Source organism: Oncorhynchus mykiss, chromosome 13 (assembly GCF_013265735.2).
Source record: "Oncorhynchus mykiss isolate Arlee chromosome 13, USDA_OmykA_1.1, whole genome shotgun sequence".
In the NCBI taxonomy this organism is placed as follows: domain Eukaryota; kingdom Metazoa; phylum Chordata; class Actinopteri; order Salmoniformes; family Salmonidae; genus Oncorhynchus; species Oncorhynchus mykiss.
Genome location: NC_048577.1, coordinates 52,728,239 through 52,744,307, shown reverse-complemented (window position 1 = coordinate 52,744,307; position 16,069 = coordinate 52,728,239). Strand labels below are relative to the sequence as shown.

The following is a 16,069-nucleotide window of genomic DNA, read 5'->3' as shown; positions in this document are numbered from 1 at the left end:
CAGACTCAAGATACAAATGCTGGTAAATTCTCAAATACATTTAGTTTTTTCACAAAAGTAGTGTGCTGGGCCCTTACTAGTTCTGTATTAGCGGACCGATATACTGGCCCACAAATTGCAGCACCCCCACCCCAAATTACTTATCGCGGCTATGATTGGGCACACGCCCATTTTGTTGCTAGAAATAACCAACCCAACTATGAGGTGGCCCAATTATTTTGCATTTCCTTTTGTTGTGCGTGACCTGACTAAAAACCACAACTTGTATCACACAACCATACCTACCGACCTTAAAATCTATTCCATATCTCGATACTATCCCCAATATGCTCCAGTGTCTTTGTGCTATGCTTTTTTAGTTAGTTAATCAATACTCTGAACTGGAAACCTTGTCTTCAACTCCTCCTCATTGCAATATCACTCCTCAACCTAGCCTAAGATACAGTCAAATCTAATCCTTATCTGTAACACCAAAGACACAGTGGTTACCTAAAAGGAACTCCAAGATAAGCAGTGACAAACAACAGTAGGCTGTGGCACAGGATGTGGCTTTTCTGTGAATTTGGAGATGGAGGCCGATAGATCAGCATCTCATCATCTGTAATCGAGGAGCTGTTCTTGAAGTGTTATTCTGCCAAGGCCAAGCTGTCCCTGTTCTCTAGGAACATGGGGGAAGCCTACATGAGCCATGATGATGATGTAATAGAACACAATTAGTGGGGAATAACGAGGCGATGCACAGCTGTGGGAAGTGAGGATAGCCCACATTTAATAGACTTTGGACTGCATTGCTATTGAAGTCAGGATAGCCCACATTTAACATACTTTGGACTGCATTGCTATTGAAGTCAGGATAGCCCACATTTAATATACTTTGGACTGCATTGCTACTGTTTACAAAAAACATATCCTCCATTCAGTAGCACACACACACCCTCCAGAGAATTAGACGTTTTCCATGATCATTCTATGGTTCTGTGGTTTCATGCACACATACCCACATACCAGCACAGTATCAGGCCAAATTCAGATGACATTGTGTGTTGCTAAATGTGGTGTAAGAGTTCAATGTGTAGCACAGACTCAGTTCCCCTGGGCTGGTCTTGAGACAGTCATAAGACTCAATTACAACACAGAAACCAGAGCTGGATGGACAGAGGAAACAGCTGCATAACTGATACTTCTTCTACAGCAAACTGTACACTGGGTTAGATATAGAGGACAATGTTCCAGTCACGTAAAGTAGTCCAACAGATCTTTACACAACATAATTTTATTATAATAATTTGGTTTCTTCTTATATTTGTCATGTACAAGTGTGTATTTTACACATGTGGTTATTGGAAATGTGTTTTTTTGCATATCCTTCTCTTCCTGAGAAACCCTCGGAGAGTGGGGTCATGGCCAGGGTCTGCCATTATCAGTGGCGAGCGACCATGGGGCAGTTACGGTTAAGTGCCTTGCTCATGGGCACATCGACAAATGATTCACCTTGTCGGTTGGGGGATTTGCCCACTATCATTCGTAATATCTATGTTGGTCACCAGCACACTATTTCTCAGGCTTGGGCACACCCAGTTACTGGAAACTGTGCACATGGCATCTGAATAACGTTATCCACATAAACCATTCCTCCCTCATCTATACTGCTCTCGTGTGTTGTCACTGGGTAGTACACTTGCAACAGAAACCATAATATCGGCCTACAATATATGCCAAGTTCACATCACATTTTATTTGCCACTCGCGCAGAATAAAACAGGTGCAGACTTTACCGTGAAACGAGCCCTTTCCTAAAAATGTAGAGTTAAAAAGTAAAATCAAATGTGCCGAATTAAAAAGGAAATCGTTGCCAACATACACATCATAGGCCATCATCCAGCCTACATATCAGTCAGTCAGACTGAGCGGCACTGATCATTACTAAATCATATTAAGTAGGTAGACTTGAGTAGGGAGAAAATTGTATTTAATTTCCATGGAAAAAATATTATCTTGGGTATGAAACCTCCCTGGACTGTATTTAGCCCCTGTACCTTCCTGTATGAAACTCACTCATTTTAATTCAATGGGCTTGATTGGAATGGTACATATGTTAACATTGCCAAAGCAAGTGAAGTAGAAAATATACAAAAGTGAAATAAACAAAAATGAACAGTAAACATTACGCTCACTCATTATCTATATGTGTCATAGACTAACGTTACTAGTGTAGTGTGCCTGCCCCATGATTGCACACTGGCTGACTCGCTGGCAGGCTACATTATAGCTTCGTGGTCTGTTTATACCAATGTCCCATCAGAATCATCAAATGCTAAGCTAACTACGTCACAGCTCTTGCTGTTTCCACTTTATCATCAACATATCACATTGGCATCTCACAAGGAAGTCTCCCCCTGTTTGCAGATTTCCCCTCGATGACTGGTTATTACTTACTTGACCTATGGCTTGTTTGGGAATAACGTTAGGCATGTCAGGCATGTTTTGCACCTCTTTGCATCATTCCGTTAAAGCGACTTTATCTTTATTCAATGAATGAGCAGGAACCAATCCTGATACAATGAGTTGACGCATTGCTGATATCAACCACGCCGATATTTTAACCACGCTGGACGTTTTTTCTAATTATATGTGAAGCACTCACTTGCTCTGATTGGTTTATTCTGGAATATTATTTGGGTATTCGGCGCGCAATTGGTTAGATTTTTGATAAGAAGGTGTGTCAGCAAAAAAAACACTTTGAACCAACCCCCTTATGTTTTTTAATTTACGTCTCCGCAATTTTCTGTTGCCACTTGGAGGATTGTAAACATATGTTTTATTGCTAGCTACACAGAAAGCAGATAGCCAAAACGTACGAGATAATTGTTGTATTCTGCCTGTATCATACAATTGCTTTGTTTCTCAGTTCTGTGTAATAACTGCACATATATCAGCTGTTTAGTGGTCTGAAGCTAGCTAGCTGTCATAATAATCAACACAAGAGACAGCAAGAAGACAATATAGCAATCGTTACTGCAAAGCTGACATAATGGCATCGTTGGCTGCACACGAGCCGAATATAAGCCCAAATTCCATACCAGTCCTCGCAGACGCTCTGATGCCCGCGAGCATTTTCGCTCCGGATGGAGGAGGTTGTGGAGATCATGACGCCGGGGAAGAGTGCCTCGAGGACGGCGACCTCTTCAACGGCGAGACCGGGGATCTCGGTATTGACTTCACTAGCAAGGTAGTTAGCTAGGCCGCGCTAGTCGGGGCTGTGTTTATCATCTTCAAATTGGCATTTATTATGCCTAAACTTGCTGTCATTCTGGCTGCTGTATTGCAAGCTAAGTTAGCTAGTTAGAATAACGATTGCGCTATATACTAATCAATCTAGCTGAGTGCCCATCTTGCTTAAAATGTTATGCAGAATTGCATATCTAAAAGTTCAGAACTATATTTGTGGCAAAAGTTTGTGGTTTTAAATGTCCTACTGACTCTGTCACCTTAAGCTTTGGTTGAGCTAACGTAGGCTAATGCAATTAGCATGAAGGTTGTAAGTAACAAGAAAATTGAAATAAAGGTGCGGATCCTTAAGAGGCTTTAGCAAGCATATCAGATGTGGTTTGAATGGGTCTTGAATGTGTTATGGCTGATGTAACTACTGGCTAGAGAGAGGACACTCCAGCAGCAGTGTGACTCACAAACCACAGCCATGGGCATGACTCTCTTTCTCTGGTTGATGAGTCCTTATACATACTGTGCCACCACTTGGCCTGATGAAACACAGGGCAATAGGGAAATGGTGTGTGTCAGAAGGAAGTGTTTCTGGCAAATGGGCCAGGCTCAATTTACAGAGCTGAACAATGATCAGTGTGTTGTTGACTGACAGGAAACTCATCTCCCTCCATCTTTGGCACTCATCCATATCAAGATCAGTATCAACAGAGAGAAATTAACTAGAATAAACAGAAAGATGCAATACTTCTAGGACTTTTTGGTGTCAATACTACAGAACAAATAGGCTAGGTGTGTGTGTGTTTATTTTTTATGAAACTTTATTTAACTAGGCAAGTCAGTTAAGAACAAATTCTTATTTACAATGATGGCCTACCCCTGTGCAGGGATGGGGGTTGGGATAAAAAATAAATCAAATATAAATATGGGACAAAACACAGACAACACTACATAAAGAGAGACCTAAGACAACAACATAGCAAGGCAGCAACACATGACAACGCCGCATGCTAGCAACACAACATGACAACAGCATGGTAGCAACACGACATGGTAGCAACACAACATGACAACAGCATGGTAGCAACACAACATGGTAGCAGCACAAAATATGGTCCAAACATTATTGGGCAGAAAACAGCACAAAGGGCAAGAAGGTAGAGACAACAATACACACAAAGCAGCTACAACTGTCAGTAAGAGTGTCCATGATTGAGTCTTTGAATGAAGAGATTGAGATTAAACTGTCCAGATTGAGTGTTCCAGCTCGTTCCAGTCGCTAGCTGCAGGGAACTGAAAAGAGGAGTGACCCAGGGATGTGTTTACATTGGGTACCTTTAACAGAATGCGACTGGCAGAACGGGTGTTGTATGTGGAGGATGAGGGCTGCAGTAGATATCTCAGATAGGGAGGTGTGAGGTCTCAGAGGGTTTTATAAATAAGCATCAATCAGTGGGCCTTGCGATGGGTATACAGAGATGACCATTTTACAGAGGAGTATAGAGTGCAGTGATGTCTTATAAGGAGCATTGGTGGCAAATCTGATGGACGAATGGTAAAGAACATCTAGCCGCTCGAGAGCACCCTTACCTGCCGATCTATAAATGATGTCTCTGTAATCTAGTATGGGAAGGATGGTCATCTGAATCAGGGTTAGATTGGCAGCTGGGGTGAAAGAGGAGCGATTATGATAGAGGAAACCAAGTCTAGATTTAACTTTAGCCTGCAGCTTTGAGTAATAATGACTTTAACTCATTATTATGAAACCACTATGATGATTTAAAAATCTGCCATCAATGTATGTCTCGAAAAAGCCAAATAAGTCTTCTTCTGATGCAACACTCAGTAACAGAAAGCTGTCAGGCAAGTTCACCTGCTTTTGATTGGGCGATTTCTTTTTCCGTGGCTGGGTGCTCTGGGTGGGTAGAGATTTCAGTTTAGGACCGATGGAATGGTCTTAAATGTGCAAACCCCGCCCACCGGGGCCCGAGTGATGCAAAACGAACTCGCTCACTGTTTAAATTAATCTATTTTCACATAAATGGGGAATTCACAACTCTAAATTGTCTTTATCAGGGTTCCCTAAGCTGAGAACATTGTATAGAGATTGATTTGGACTGAAAGCAAGCTTGTAAGGTAAATCTACAGCCAAATCTGAGTTCCCAGATAGTCAAATGTTTTTAGACGAGATTAATAATCCATTTTTCACAGAAATGGTGTAGCATTCACAACTCTACCCAGATAGAGGACAATACAAGATGAATAGCCCTATAGCTTTTGATAAAGTACAATTAGGCCTATATCAATGGAAATATGTGTAGGCTTTCCACCATGGCTATGTTGTAGGATACCCAGGCCTACATCAACCATTTTCTGTCTCTCCTTCCCTCCCCTGTCAGGTGGCCCTGGTCAGCCCTAATGGAGAGCAGTATGACTCGTTACTACGACAACTCCGGGAGAGGATGGACGAGGGTTGTGGGGAGACCATCTACGTTGTTGGGATGGGCTCAGGTAAGTCAGCCTCACTCACTCACTTAATGAGGCTATACAGTATGCACTGATTTGCTCCTACATTCACTAGCTCACAGAATCAGTCACTTACTGTAGCGAGTGACATTTTACACCGATAAACCCCCTCAACCCTCACCCCTTTCTATCAGACGGAGGTGACTATGGTCTGGATGAGGGAGACATGGAGGCGTCTGTAGCCACAGTTCAGTCCCTGTGTGAGCAGACCGAGTCAGAGCTGATCCTGCTGAGGGAGCGTATCGAAGCTGGGGGGCAGGTACGCGACTACCTCATCCGCCGACGCGTGGGTGATCAAGACTTCTTGGAGGTCAGGTGAGTTGGGGGAAGGTCAAGTGTCAGGGGTCAAAGGCTGACCTGATCAACAATTAGACGTGTTTTGACATTAGACCTGGGCTGACGAGGACTAGCATGTCTCTCAAATGCAATTTAAATTCAAAAAAGCTTAAGGGGACGTTGACATAAAGGGGGGAAATCCAGTGTTGTCAAAGCAACACACGAGCAATACTCTGTTTTCATCCCTCTCCTCTTCATCTTCATCTGATCTTGTGTCCCAAATGTCAAATCTCTCCTCCCCTCTCTTCCCTCCCCCTCTCCCCCCCCCCCCCCCTCCCCCTCTCCCCCCCCCCTCCCCTCTCAGGGTAGCAGTGGTGGGTAACGTGGATGCAGGTAAGAGCACCCTGCTGGGGGTGTTGACCCACGGGGAACTGGACAACGGCAGGGGGTTCGCCCGCCAGAAACTCTTCAGGCACAAACACGAAATGGAGAGTGGCAGGACCAGCAGTGTGGGGAATGACATCCTGGGCTTCGACCAGAAGGGACAGGTGAGGGAGATGACATAGGAGGGGCTTATAGGTGATGGATATTACACTGGGATAACATTGACATGACACTTGAGAGATGACAATGTAAGGCCTGCTTCATTGATAATTGTGTTGATGAATTGGTTTTATAGATGGAGACATGAAGTTGTTGTTGTGTGTAATCTCTGTCCCTGTATCCTAGGTGGTGAATAAGCCAGACAGCCATGGTGGCAGTCTAGACTGGACTAAGATCTGTGAGAGGTCCTCTAAGGTCATCACCTTCATAGACCTAGCTGGACATGAGAAGTATCTCAAGACCACAGTGTTTGGAATGACTGGACACCTGCCTGACTTCTGCATGCTCATGGTGAGTGAGGGGGTAGCGTGTGGGCCTTGGTGCTTTTTCTGACTTTACTATCCATCAACAGCACCAATGATGAATCTTTCACCATGTTATTTGTCTCTCTCTCCCTCCTTCCTCTCTCCCTCCTTCCATCCTCCCTTGCTCTCTCCCTCCTTCCATCCTCCCTTGCTCTCTCCCTCCTTCCATCCTCCCTCCTTCCACCCCCCCTCGCTCTCTCTACCCCCACCCCCCTCGCTCTCTCTACCCCCCCCCCCCCCCTCGTTCTCTCTACCCTCCCCCTTCGCTCTCTCTACCCTCCCCCTTCACTCTCTCTACCCCCCTCACTCTCTTTACCCCCTCTCCCTGTCTCTCTCCCATCCTCTCTCTAGGTGGGCAGTAATGCAGGTATTGTAGGGATGACTAAGGAGCATCTAGGTCTGGCCCTGGCCCTCAATGTGCCTGTGTTCGTAGTGGTCACCAAGATAGACATGTGTCCTGCCAACATCCTACAAGGTCAGTTCCTTTCTTTCTCTTTCTGGGTGCATCTCAAGTCTAAATCTGCTTCCTTTCCTGGACTCCTTCCCCACATCTGCACTGATATGAAATAATTATACAGGTGAAACTATATTCCCTCTACCCCACCATACTGCTTTCTCTTAGATTTAGTGATGAGTATTGACAGTCATCACAAAACCTGACTTTACTGGTTGTGTTATTGTAACAGAGACGTTAAAGCTGCTCCAGAGGTTACTAAAGTCCCCAGGCTGCAGAAAGATCCCTGTTCTGGTCCAAAACAAAGATGACGTCATCGTCACAGCCTCCAACTTCAGCTCTGAGAGGTAAACGTTAAGGCACACACTTTGTAGCCACAATCACACACTCTTTATAAACTGGATTTTGCTTCAATTATAGGGGACCATAATTCAGTGTGTTTGTGTGTGTAGGATGTGTCCAATCTTCCAGATCTCCAATGTGACAGGAGAGAACATGGACCTGCTGAAGATGTTCCTCAACCTGCTGTCTTCTAAAACCTCCTACAGAGAAGACGAACCTGCAGAGTTCCAGATAGATGACACCTACTCAGTACCGGTTAGTCACACACACAAAGCAGCTGCTACACATGCATATTGATGCCACACACACACCTCTCTAACCATGTTTACCTTCTCCGTCAGGGTGTAGGCACAGTCGTTTCAGGGACTACTTTACGTGGATTGATACGTCTGAATGACACAATGTTGTTAGGCCCAGACCCACTGGGCAGTTTCCTCCCCATTGCAGTCAAATCTATCCACAGGAAGAGGATGCCAGTCAAGGAGGTGAGAGGTGGACAGACTGCCTCCTTCGCCCTCAAAAAGGTATGTTTTCTCTTTAGTGTCCCCTGCTGGAGATGTTTGGTATTACAACACTTTTCTGATGCATAGATTAATGTTTAGTTGAACTGAATGTTTTTTGCAGTGAATAGGAGTCAATACCTCAAGTCTCTCTGTTTCTCTCCCCTCCCCCTACCTCTCTACCCCCTCCCTTCCCGCTCCCTCTCTCCATGTTCTCTCTCTACCTCATCTCTCCCCTCCCCATCCCTCTCTCCCTCCTCCCCATCCCTCTCTCCCCATCCCTCTCTCCCTCCTCCCCATCCCTCTCTCCCTCCTCCCCATCCCTCTCTCCCTCCCCTCCCACTCCCTCTCCCTCCCCTCCCACTCCCTCTCCCTCCCCTCCCACTCCCTCTCCCTCCCCTCCCACTCCCTCTCCCTCCCCTCCCGCTCTCTCTCCCTGCTTAGATCAAGCGTTCATCCATAAGGAAAGGCATGGTGATGGTGTCCCCCAGGTTAAACCCACAGGCATCATGGGAATTTATGGCTGAGATTCTGGTTCTGCACCACCCAACTACGATATCACCCCGCTACCAGGCCATGGGTGAGACACACACACACACACACACACACAGAGAGAAACACACACACACAGCTGTCTCATGTCTGACTATATATCTCTCCTTCTCTCGTCATTCCTCTTTCTCCCCCTTCACAGTGCACTGTGGCAGCATCAGGCAGACAGCCACTATCCTGACCATGAACAGAGACTGTCTACGAACAGGGGACAAGGCATCGGTCCACTTCCGCTTCATCAAGACCCCCGAGTACCTCCACACAGACCAGAGACTGGTGTTCAGAGAGGGACGCACCAAGGCTGTGGGCACCATCACCAAGGTCAGGGGTTAGAAAGGCTTATGAAGGGTTTATGAATGGTTGGAAAGGGTTTATGAAGGATCATGCTCATGAAGACCCCAGAGTTCCTCCACATAGACCAGAGAGTAGACTGGTGTTCAGAGGGATACACCAAGGCTGTGGGTATCATCACCAAGGTCTGGACTTAAAGGCTTATGAATGGTTCTGAATGGTTTACGAAAGGTCATAAAGACACCAGAGTACCTGCATGCAGAGTACTTCCCTCATGCATTAATCTTATTGGTGGGTGGGTGTTTACAGCTGCTGCAGTCGACCAATAATATGCCGTCAAACTTCAAACCCCCGCAAATCAAAATGCAGTCTACGAAAAAGGCCCCGTACCGCAGAGAGGATGGAACCACGCCTGCCAATGAGGACGAAGCGAGCACAGCCCGACCAGACAGTCCGCACCAATCACAACAACTGGTGAGAGAGAGAAAGTGAAGGAACAAATTGAAAGGATGGATGAAGGGAGTGGAAGGGATGGTTAGATGGCGGGTCGAGTCGTGAAAGTAATAGTTTCAGGGCAGTTGAATAGGTGTAAGTGTTTAACTTATGTGTGTGTGTGTGGTGCGTAAGCTTTCCTCTTAACTTGCTTTACTGCTTCTAGAATGTTTGCTTCTGTAGCTGTGTCTGTCTGATCTGCCTAACACCTCTCCTTTCCTACTATTCTTCTCCACTTCATGTTTTCACACCCTACTGTTTCCTTCCTTTTCATCGCTATTCTCATTTACTGATTACTCCACCTGCCACCCTGTCTCTTTTCCTCTCACCCTGTTTCATTCTTTTCAATTTCCACGTTCATCTGCTCTTCGTCCTCTTTGTGCATTACAACGTTACTACATCCTTGATTTGCCCTCCATTCCTCCTCTTTCTCCTCTCTCTGTGTTGGTGCTTTGCTTGCTTCCTCAGACAGAGGGGGAGGATGACCCTCAGAGTAATGAGGGAAACAAAGAGAGCAAGGTAAACAGAAACAAACAGAGCAAGATAAACAATGGGAACCAGGCAGGTAAACAAGATAATTAGGTCAAATGAGTAACAATTGAGTCGTGGGAAATGAGTCTTGTCCAGTAACTTCTGTAAATATCCTGAAACAATGCATGCCTCATGTGAACCAAACATGAATCTTCTAGAGATGTGTCCACAGCATGTAGTTCAGTTTGATAACATCAGTCTTAGCTGGAAGTGATTTTGAATGGTAACCTCATTGTTAACCCAGTTGTTTCTGTTCTCCGTCTGTCTGATTGTGATCTGTTCTCTACAGACAAAGTCAGGAGGAGGGAGCAGGAGACGAGGAGGACAGAGACATAAAGGCAAATCAAACCAGAGCAGCTCCACCACAGCAGCCCCGTCATCAGCAGGCACAGGAGGTTCCTAAACGACACCCCTCTCAGCCCCCAAACTACAGTACTTCCTCCATCCACCTGTTTCAGCAGACAACTACCCCCCCTTCCCAAAACTACTCCACTACAAACCCCTGTCAAAAAAAATGGGGTCATAAAATGTCCCTTTCCCAACCCCTCTCCCTCTATACCACCCATCTATCTATCGCCTTATCTTATCTTGTCTTTATCACTCACACCAGAGAAAGTCTAGGTGAAAAGCAGCTCCCAGCTCTGTGCTTGTAGATGGTTACCTCTGCCTCCTCACTCTCCTCATCTTATCTCTGATTAGTTTAGAAAGCATCCTTATATTTACAGTATATGAACCTGATATGCCTTCTTTCATTGGGTCTACGGTGAGAATCACTGTAATACTGTGTATAGTTAATCATGGGCCCGAAGCCACATGGGCAGCTATTCCCTTACAGTAGAGTAACCCAGCTCCATGCACTATAGCTCATTGTTTCACTGTTTAGCAGGCATACTAGTTACTCTCATTTCCTATTTACCACTAGAATCCCCCAATATGACATAATGAAGCATGTTTTCTATTTAATTTTATACTAAAATGTGAAGATTAATGAAAGGAAGTAAGGTCACAACTGACATAGTGAATGGTACATTTTAGTGGGCCTTCATTATGAGTGAAATATTGTAGATAAGATGTTTAATTGGCCATTTATGACCGAAAGGAAAGCCAGGGTTTGTCTGACTATCATCACACCCTTTCTCAAGTCCGTCCTCCATGGCCCAGAAAGGGATTGAGTGTTTGTGGGTGAAATGGAAAAATATCCTCCTCTCCTCGATAGCCACCTTTCATGGAGGACAGTCATGTGTATCTTCCTCTTTGAAGAGTTTACAACTATACTACACCCCTGTGAATCAGCTGTTGTCTAAATAAATGTAAATGCATTTCACTTTACACTTATTTTGGGATCACACCTGTAATTTTCCTGAGCAGAGGAGTCGTCATTTATCCACGTTCGTCATTTTTCAGGAGGCGAGAGGAGTTGAAGGCAACTTGTCCTGTCTAAAATGATTCCATTTACACTGAAAATAAGGTTTATTTAAGAATATAATGTACACTTGATTAGCAACTGTTTAAGTGAGACATTGATTGTAATAATAGTTGCAGTGCTGTTTGGACCATCACTGTTTACATAGTTGTGGAATTCTGTTTGCTTCTGACATTCACCAATAAAAACAGGCTTTATTGATCTCTGATTGGTCAACTGTTGTACATGAAATGAATTTATATTTAAACAGTGAAAACTATAGGCATAGGGGTTGAAATTAGGGTTAACGTTGTGTATAGTTTCAGTGAGGTTAGTGAGTCTGAACTGATACCATTTGTCTGTGCAGTATGACAGAAGTCTATAGGTACGGTAGCATTGCTACGGGTTAAGATGAGGGGAATGAATACAAGTTACTGGGATAGTATACCACCATTTTCTGATGGTTAAATACACTACCTTTCATTTAATATCAGAGCACAGCAGGGAGATTGAGTTTATTTTCTTATGTATATAGTGTAATATTACTGCAAGGTGATGTGAGTCAAGTGGCTTTTCTTCAGTAATTACACACCAAGATGGAGGTTAGTTCGATGGCGGATGGACACATCCATTGTAATATAAAGAAATTAACTGAAATAAAAGTTTACATAGTTCTTCCCAGTCAGCAAAGTGACTACTACAGATACACTGTTTAGTAGCCCACAACGGAGAGCCATGTTGGCACTAAACATTTGGAGACAATAGTGGATGGAATGCAGAGTAGAATGGGATTGTTGGGTACCAACACAGATCGACAGCGTGGTTGGAGTAGGTTCCACTTCTCAATCAGCACCTCCTACTACAATACTGGTAGCAGGACACACGAACACAGGAGTACGTTCCACTTCTCAATCAGCACATCCTACTACAGTACTGGTAGCAGGACACACGGACACAGGAGTACGTTCCACTTCTCAATCAGCACATCCTACTACAGTACTGGTAGCAGGACACACGGACACAGGAGTACGTTCCACTTCTCAATCAGCACATCCTACTACAGTACTGGTAGCAGGACACACGGACACAGGAGTACGTTCCACTTCTCAATCAGCACATCCTACTACAGTACTGGTAGCAGGACACAGGAGTACGTTCCACTTCTCAATCAGCACATCCTACTACAGTACTGGTAGCAGGACACACGGACACAGGAGTACGTTCCACTTCTCAATCAGCACATCCTACTACAGTACTGGTAGCAGGACACACGAACACAGGAGTAGGTTCCACTTCTCAATCAGCACATCCTACTACAGTACTGGTAGCAGGACACACGAACACAGGAGTAGGTTCCACTTCTCAATCAGCACATCCTACTACAGTACTGGTAGCAGGACACACGGACACAGGAGTAGGTTCCACTTCTCAATCAGCACATCCTACTACAGTACTGGTAGCAGAACACAGGAGTAGGTTCCACTTCTCAATCAGCACATCCTACTACAGTACTGGTAGCAGGACACAGGAGTACGTTCCACTTCTCAATCAGCACATCCTACTACAGTACTGGTAGCAGAACACAGGAGTAGGTTCCACTTCTCAATCAGCACATCCTACTACAGTACTGGTAGCAGGACACACGGACACAGGAGTAGGTTCCACTTCTCAATCAGCACATCCTACTACAGTACTGGTAGCAGGACACAGGAGTACGTTCCACTTCTCAATCAGCACATCCTACTACAGTACTGGTAGCAGGACACACGAGTACGTTCCACTTCTCAATCAGCACATCCTACTACAGTACTGGTAGCAGGACACACGGACACAGGAGTACGTTCCACTTCTCAATCAGCACATCCTACTACAGTACTGGTAGCAGGACACACGGACACAGGAGTAGGTTCCACTTCTCAATCAGCACATCCTACTACAGTACTGGTAGCAGGACACAGGAGTACGTTCCACTTCTCAATCAGCACATCCTACTACAGTACTGGTAGCAGGACACAGGAGTACGTTCCACTTCTCAATCAGCACATCCTACTACAGTACTGGTAGCAGGACACACGGACACAGGAGTACGTTCCACTTCTCAATCAGCACATCCTACTACAGTACTGGTAGCAGGACACAGGAGTACGTTCCACTTCTCAATCAGCACATCCTACTACAGTACTGGTAGCAGGACACAGGAGTACGTTCCACTTCTCAATCAGCACATCCTACTACAGTACTGGTAGCAGGACACACGGACACAGGAGTACGTTCCACTTCTCAATCAGCACATCCTACTACAGTACTGGTAGCAGGACACACGGACACAGGAGTACGTTCCACTTCTCAATCAGCACATCCTACTACAGTACTGGTAGCAGGACACACGGACACAGGTGCTACTACGACATCAGATCAGTGCCCACTGTAGCAAAACGTTTCACAACAAAAACAAGTTTCTCTGGGACAAATTCAGGTACATTCCTCCCGGTTTGGTTCTTAGTGATACACCCCAGTCCTTGAGTCTGAGGAAGTACTTCATATGGCACAGTAGAGGTGACTACTCTGTACCTAAGGAATGCTACAATCAGCACTTTCTGTATATTCCTAGTCTTCTGCACCTGATCTAAAGTATCAGAAACACTGGTGTGGACAACATACACAGTAGCTTCACCCAAGAACTAACAGCCATGGTGACAGAGAGGACTATCAACCTTGGTTACATACTAATTGCTTCCTTAATAGACACATCAAAAGACCTTTGATTTGTTAGCAAGCTCAGAAAGTAAATGTAATTCGTTGATAGACATGGAAAGTCTTTTGGTGTCTCAAATGATAACCTGGCCACGGTAAGTTGCCAAACATTGCAGATAGAAATGCCATGAATAGAGCTGATGTTATTCCTTATTCTACATGTCAGAAGCATCTTTGTTCTACAATGCTTATTTCTATCTGAACATTCCATAAAGTTGCGTCTTGATGAACGCGCCCCCTATAGTGTACTATCCTCAGTAGAAAGGCTTCGGATGCAGTTTAGTTGAGACGAGGAAGTGAAACCACGATGCATATCAATGTGTTTGTAGAATGATGATCAAATGTCTGAACATTACAATACTTCCTAGTGAGAGGTAGTGATGGAAACACTAGTAGTGGGTTCTGACATAGCAGTCAATATGAAAGAAACAGAAAGATCACTCTGGTAGACACAGCATGTGTTGGGCAGGGGAGTTTTTTGCAGGCTTTGGGTGTGTGTTTCTAGCCATCGATGTCCCAGCTGAAGAGATGATGCTTCACCAACATGTCTTGGACTCCTTCCTTCAGTGGCCTCTGATCTTTCTCCTGGAGGGAGGGGGGGGGGGAATAAAGAGTGAAAGAGGCTGTTTGTTTAAGGGGTGTATAAGGAACAGCAGTTGCTGGGTGCAGTTTAAAATGTCCACAATGGAGGTCAAAGGGTTATGGGTGAGGTGTGCGCATTGGGATGGTTTTCCCCAATGTTCACTATTCTACTATCACTAGCCATCACCAGCTACGTTCTCCAACAACTGAACCAGGAACAGCTTGTTGTTTAGATAACTCTAGTTTCCTATTCTAGTCCCTAAACCCATAGTTGAGTAACTAGACCAACTACATTGACCAGAGATCAGAGTTTCCCTAGAGATCCCAACTAAAGAGGTAATGGTCAACCAACACATCTGCAACCCCTTCTTTGAGAATGGTTTTGCAGAATTCAGCCACACACAGGTATGAGTTCACAGGGTGTGTGTTTTACACACATACATACCTCTTTCTTGGCAGGCAGCTCACAGTCCTGAGAGAGACTGAAGGCAAACTTTGAGAGAACCCTAAGGAAAAATCACCTTTTTAAAACCACACCACCATCCTTTCCACACATACACCATTTTATATCCATTTCACTTCATCCTGGCCTCTAAGTCTTTCAAAAATAATCTAGCTGTTAATACGCTTGAATGGCGAGATTTAATCTTGTAATATTCTGCTGGCACCGTCTTGTGTGCGTCGCTCTCGCATTCATTCTCACTTGTGATCTCACAGTTTCACTCCAATCTCTCCTTTGTTTTATTTCTCAATCATTCGTTCCAATCTCTTCTCATTCTCTCTTAATCTCTCCCACTCTGTCTCTCTCGTGGACATCTGTCTCCATCTTTTACCTGAGCTCACACTTGATCTGGACCCATCCTGGGCTGCATAGGAAGGACCAGGGCTGGTACCACTTCTCCACTGCAGGCATACTGGAACACAACACCTCCAACCACAGGTGTAACACCTGCTCACTGTGGGGGGAGAGAGATGTGGTTAGGGAGTGTTCACTGATAAGAGGGACAGCCAGGATCTCTGAGTGAGAGAATCTGTGTGACTCACTTGAGGCCCACGCAGAGGAGCGAGCGGAACTTGACGTCCATCTGAGCGTGTGCAGAGTCGTGGCTCATATTTACAGACTGCACCGCCTGAAAGAAACAGACGGAGGGCGCTGAAGCATCACTGAAACAAATGCTTATGAATAAAACATTCAGTGTAAAACTATCTGTAGCCTAAGGCCTATGTTTCTAACAGACAA

General features: G+C 44.9%; 2 protein-coding genes across 9 annotated transcripts in view; one reads left to right on the top strand and one right to left on the bottom strand.

Annotated features, from left to right (window-relative positions):
- The first annotated feature begins 2,752 nt into the window (after window positions 1-2,752).
- Window positions 2,753-13,930, top strand: LOC110486776 (GTP-binding protein 1). Of its 5 annotated transcripts, none has more exons than XR_005035595.1 (15): window positions 3,032-3,229; window positions 5,619-5,730; window positions 5,880-6,060; window positions 6,386-6,569; window positions 6,751-6,915; window positions 7,281-7,404; window positions 7,616-7,730; window positions 7,836-7,980; window positions 8,067-8,249; window positions 8,670-8,805; window positions 8,920-9,098; window positions 9,378-9,542; window positions 10,029-10,079; window positions 10,381-12,911; window positions 13,086-13,930. XR_005035595.1 is itself a non-coding variant. In XM_036941468.1 (14 exons), the coding sequence occupies exons 1-14, from the start codon at window positions 3,032-3,034 to the stop codon at window positions 10,492-10,494; spliced, it is 2,052 nt and encodes a 683-aa protein (XP_036797363.1). In that variant the 5' UTR covers window positions 2,753-3,031; the 3' UTR covers window positions 10,495-13,930. The 5 variants fall into 5 exon arrangements, 2 of the variants coding, with proteins under 2 accessions (XP_036797363.1, XP_036797364.1); XR_005035593.1 differs by having other exon boundaries at window positions 12,970-13,930; XR_005035594.1 differs by having other exon boundaries at window positions 10,381-13,027; window positions 13,152-13,930.
- Window positions 12,499-16,069, bottom strand: part of LOC110486774 (small G protein signaling modulator 3) — a 26,259-nt gene continuing 22,688 nt past the window's right edge. For all 4 annotated transcript variants that reach the window (XM_036941464.1, XM_036941466.1, XM_036941465.1 and 1 more), the window contains exons 18-21: window positions 15,874-15,959; window positions 15,663-15,785; window positions 15,275-15,335; window positions 12,499-14,832 (exon numbers count right to left, since the gene is read on the bottom strand). In XM_036941464.1, coding sequence (XP_036797359.1) covers window positions 14,749-14,832; window positions 15,275-15,335; window positions 15,663-15,785; window positions 15,874-15,959 — 354 coding nt within the window. In that variant the 3' untranslated portion in view covers window positions 12,499-14,748. The remainder of the gene's footprint in view (window positions 14,833-15,274; window positions 15,336-15,662; window positions 15,786-15,873; window positions 15,960-16,069) is intronic.

What these genes read in the sequence shown, in the direction of transcription:
- LOC110486776 (XM_036941468.1), top strand. Translation starts at nt 3,032, where the DNA reads ATGGCATCGTTGGCTGCACACGAGCCGAATATAAGCCCAAATTCCATA. An exon ending in GTATTGACTTCACTAGCAAG is followed by an intron (nt 3,230 to 5,618) that starts GTAGTTAGCTAG and finishes CTCCCCTGTCAG; the next exon opens with GTGGCCCTGGTCAGCCCTAA. An exon ending in CTGTGGGCACCATCACCAAG is followed by an intron (nt 9,099 to 9,377) that starts GTCAGGGGTTAG and finishes GGGTGTTTACAG; the next exon opens with CTGCTGCAGTCGACCAATAA.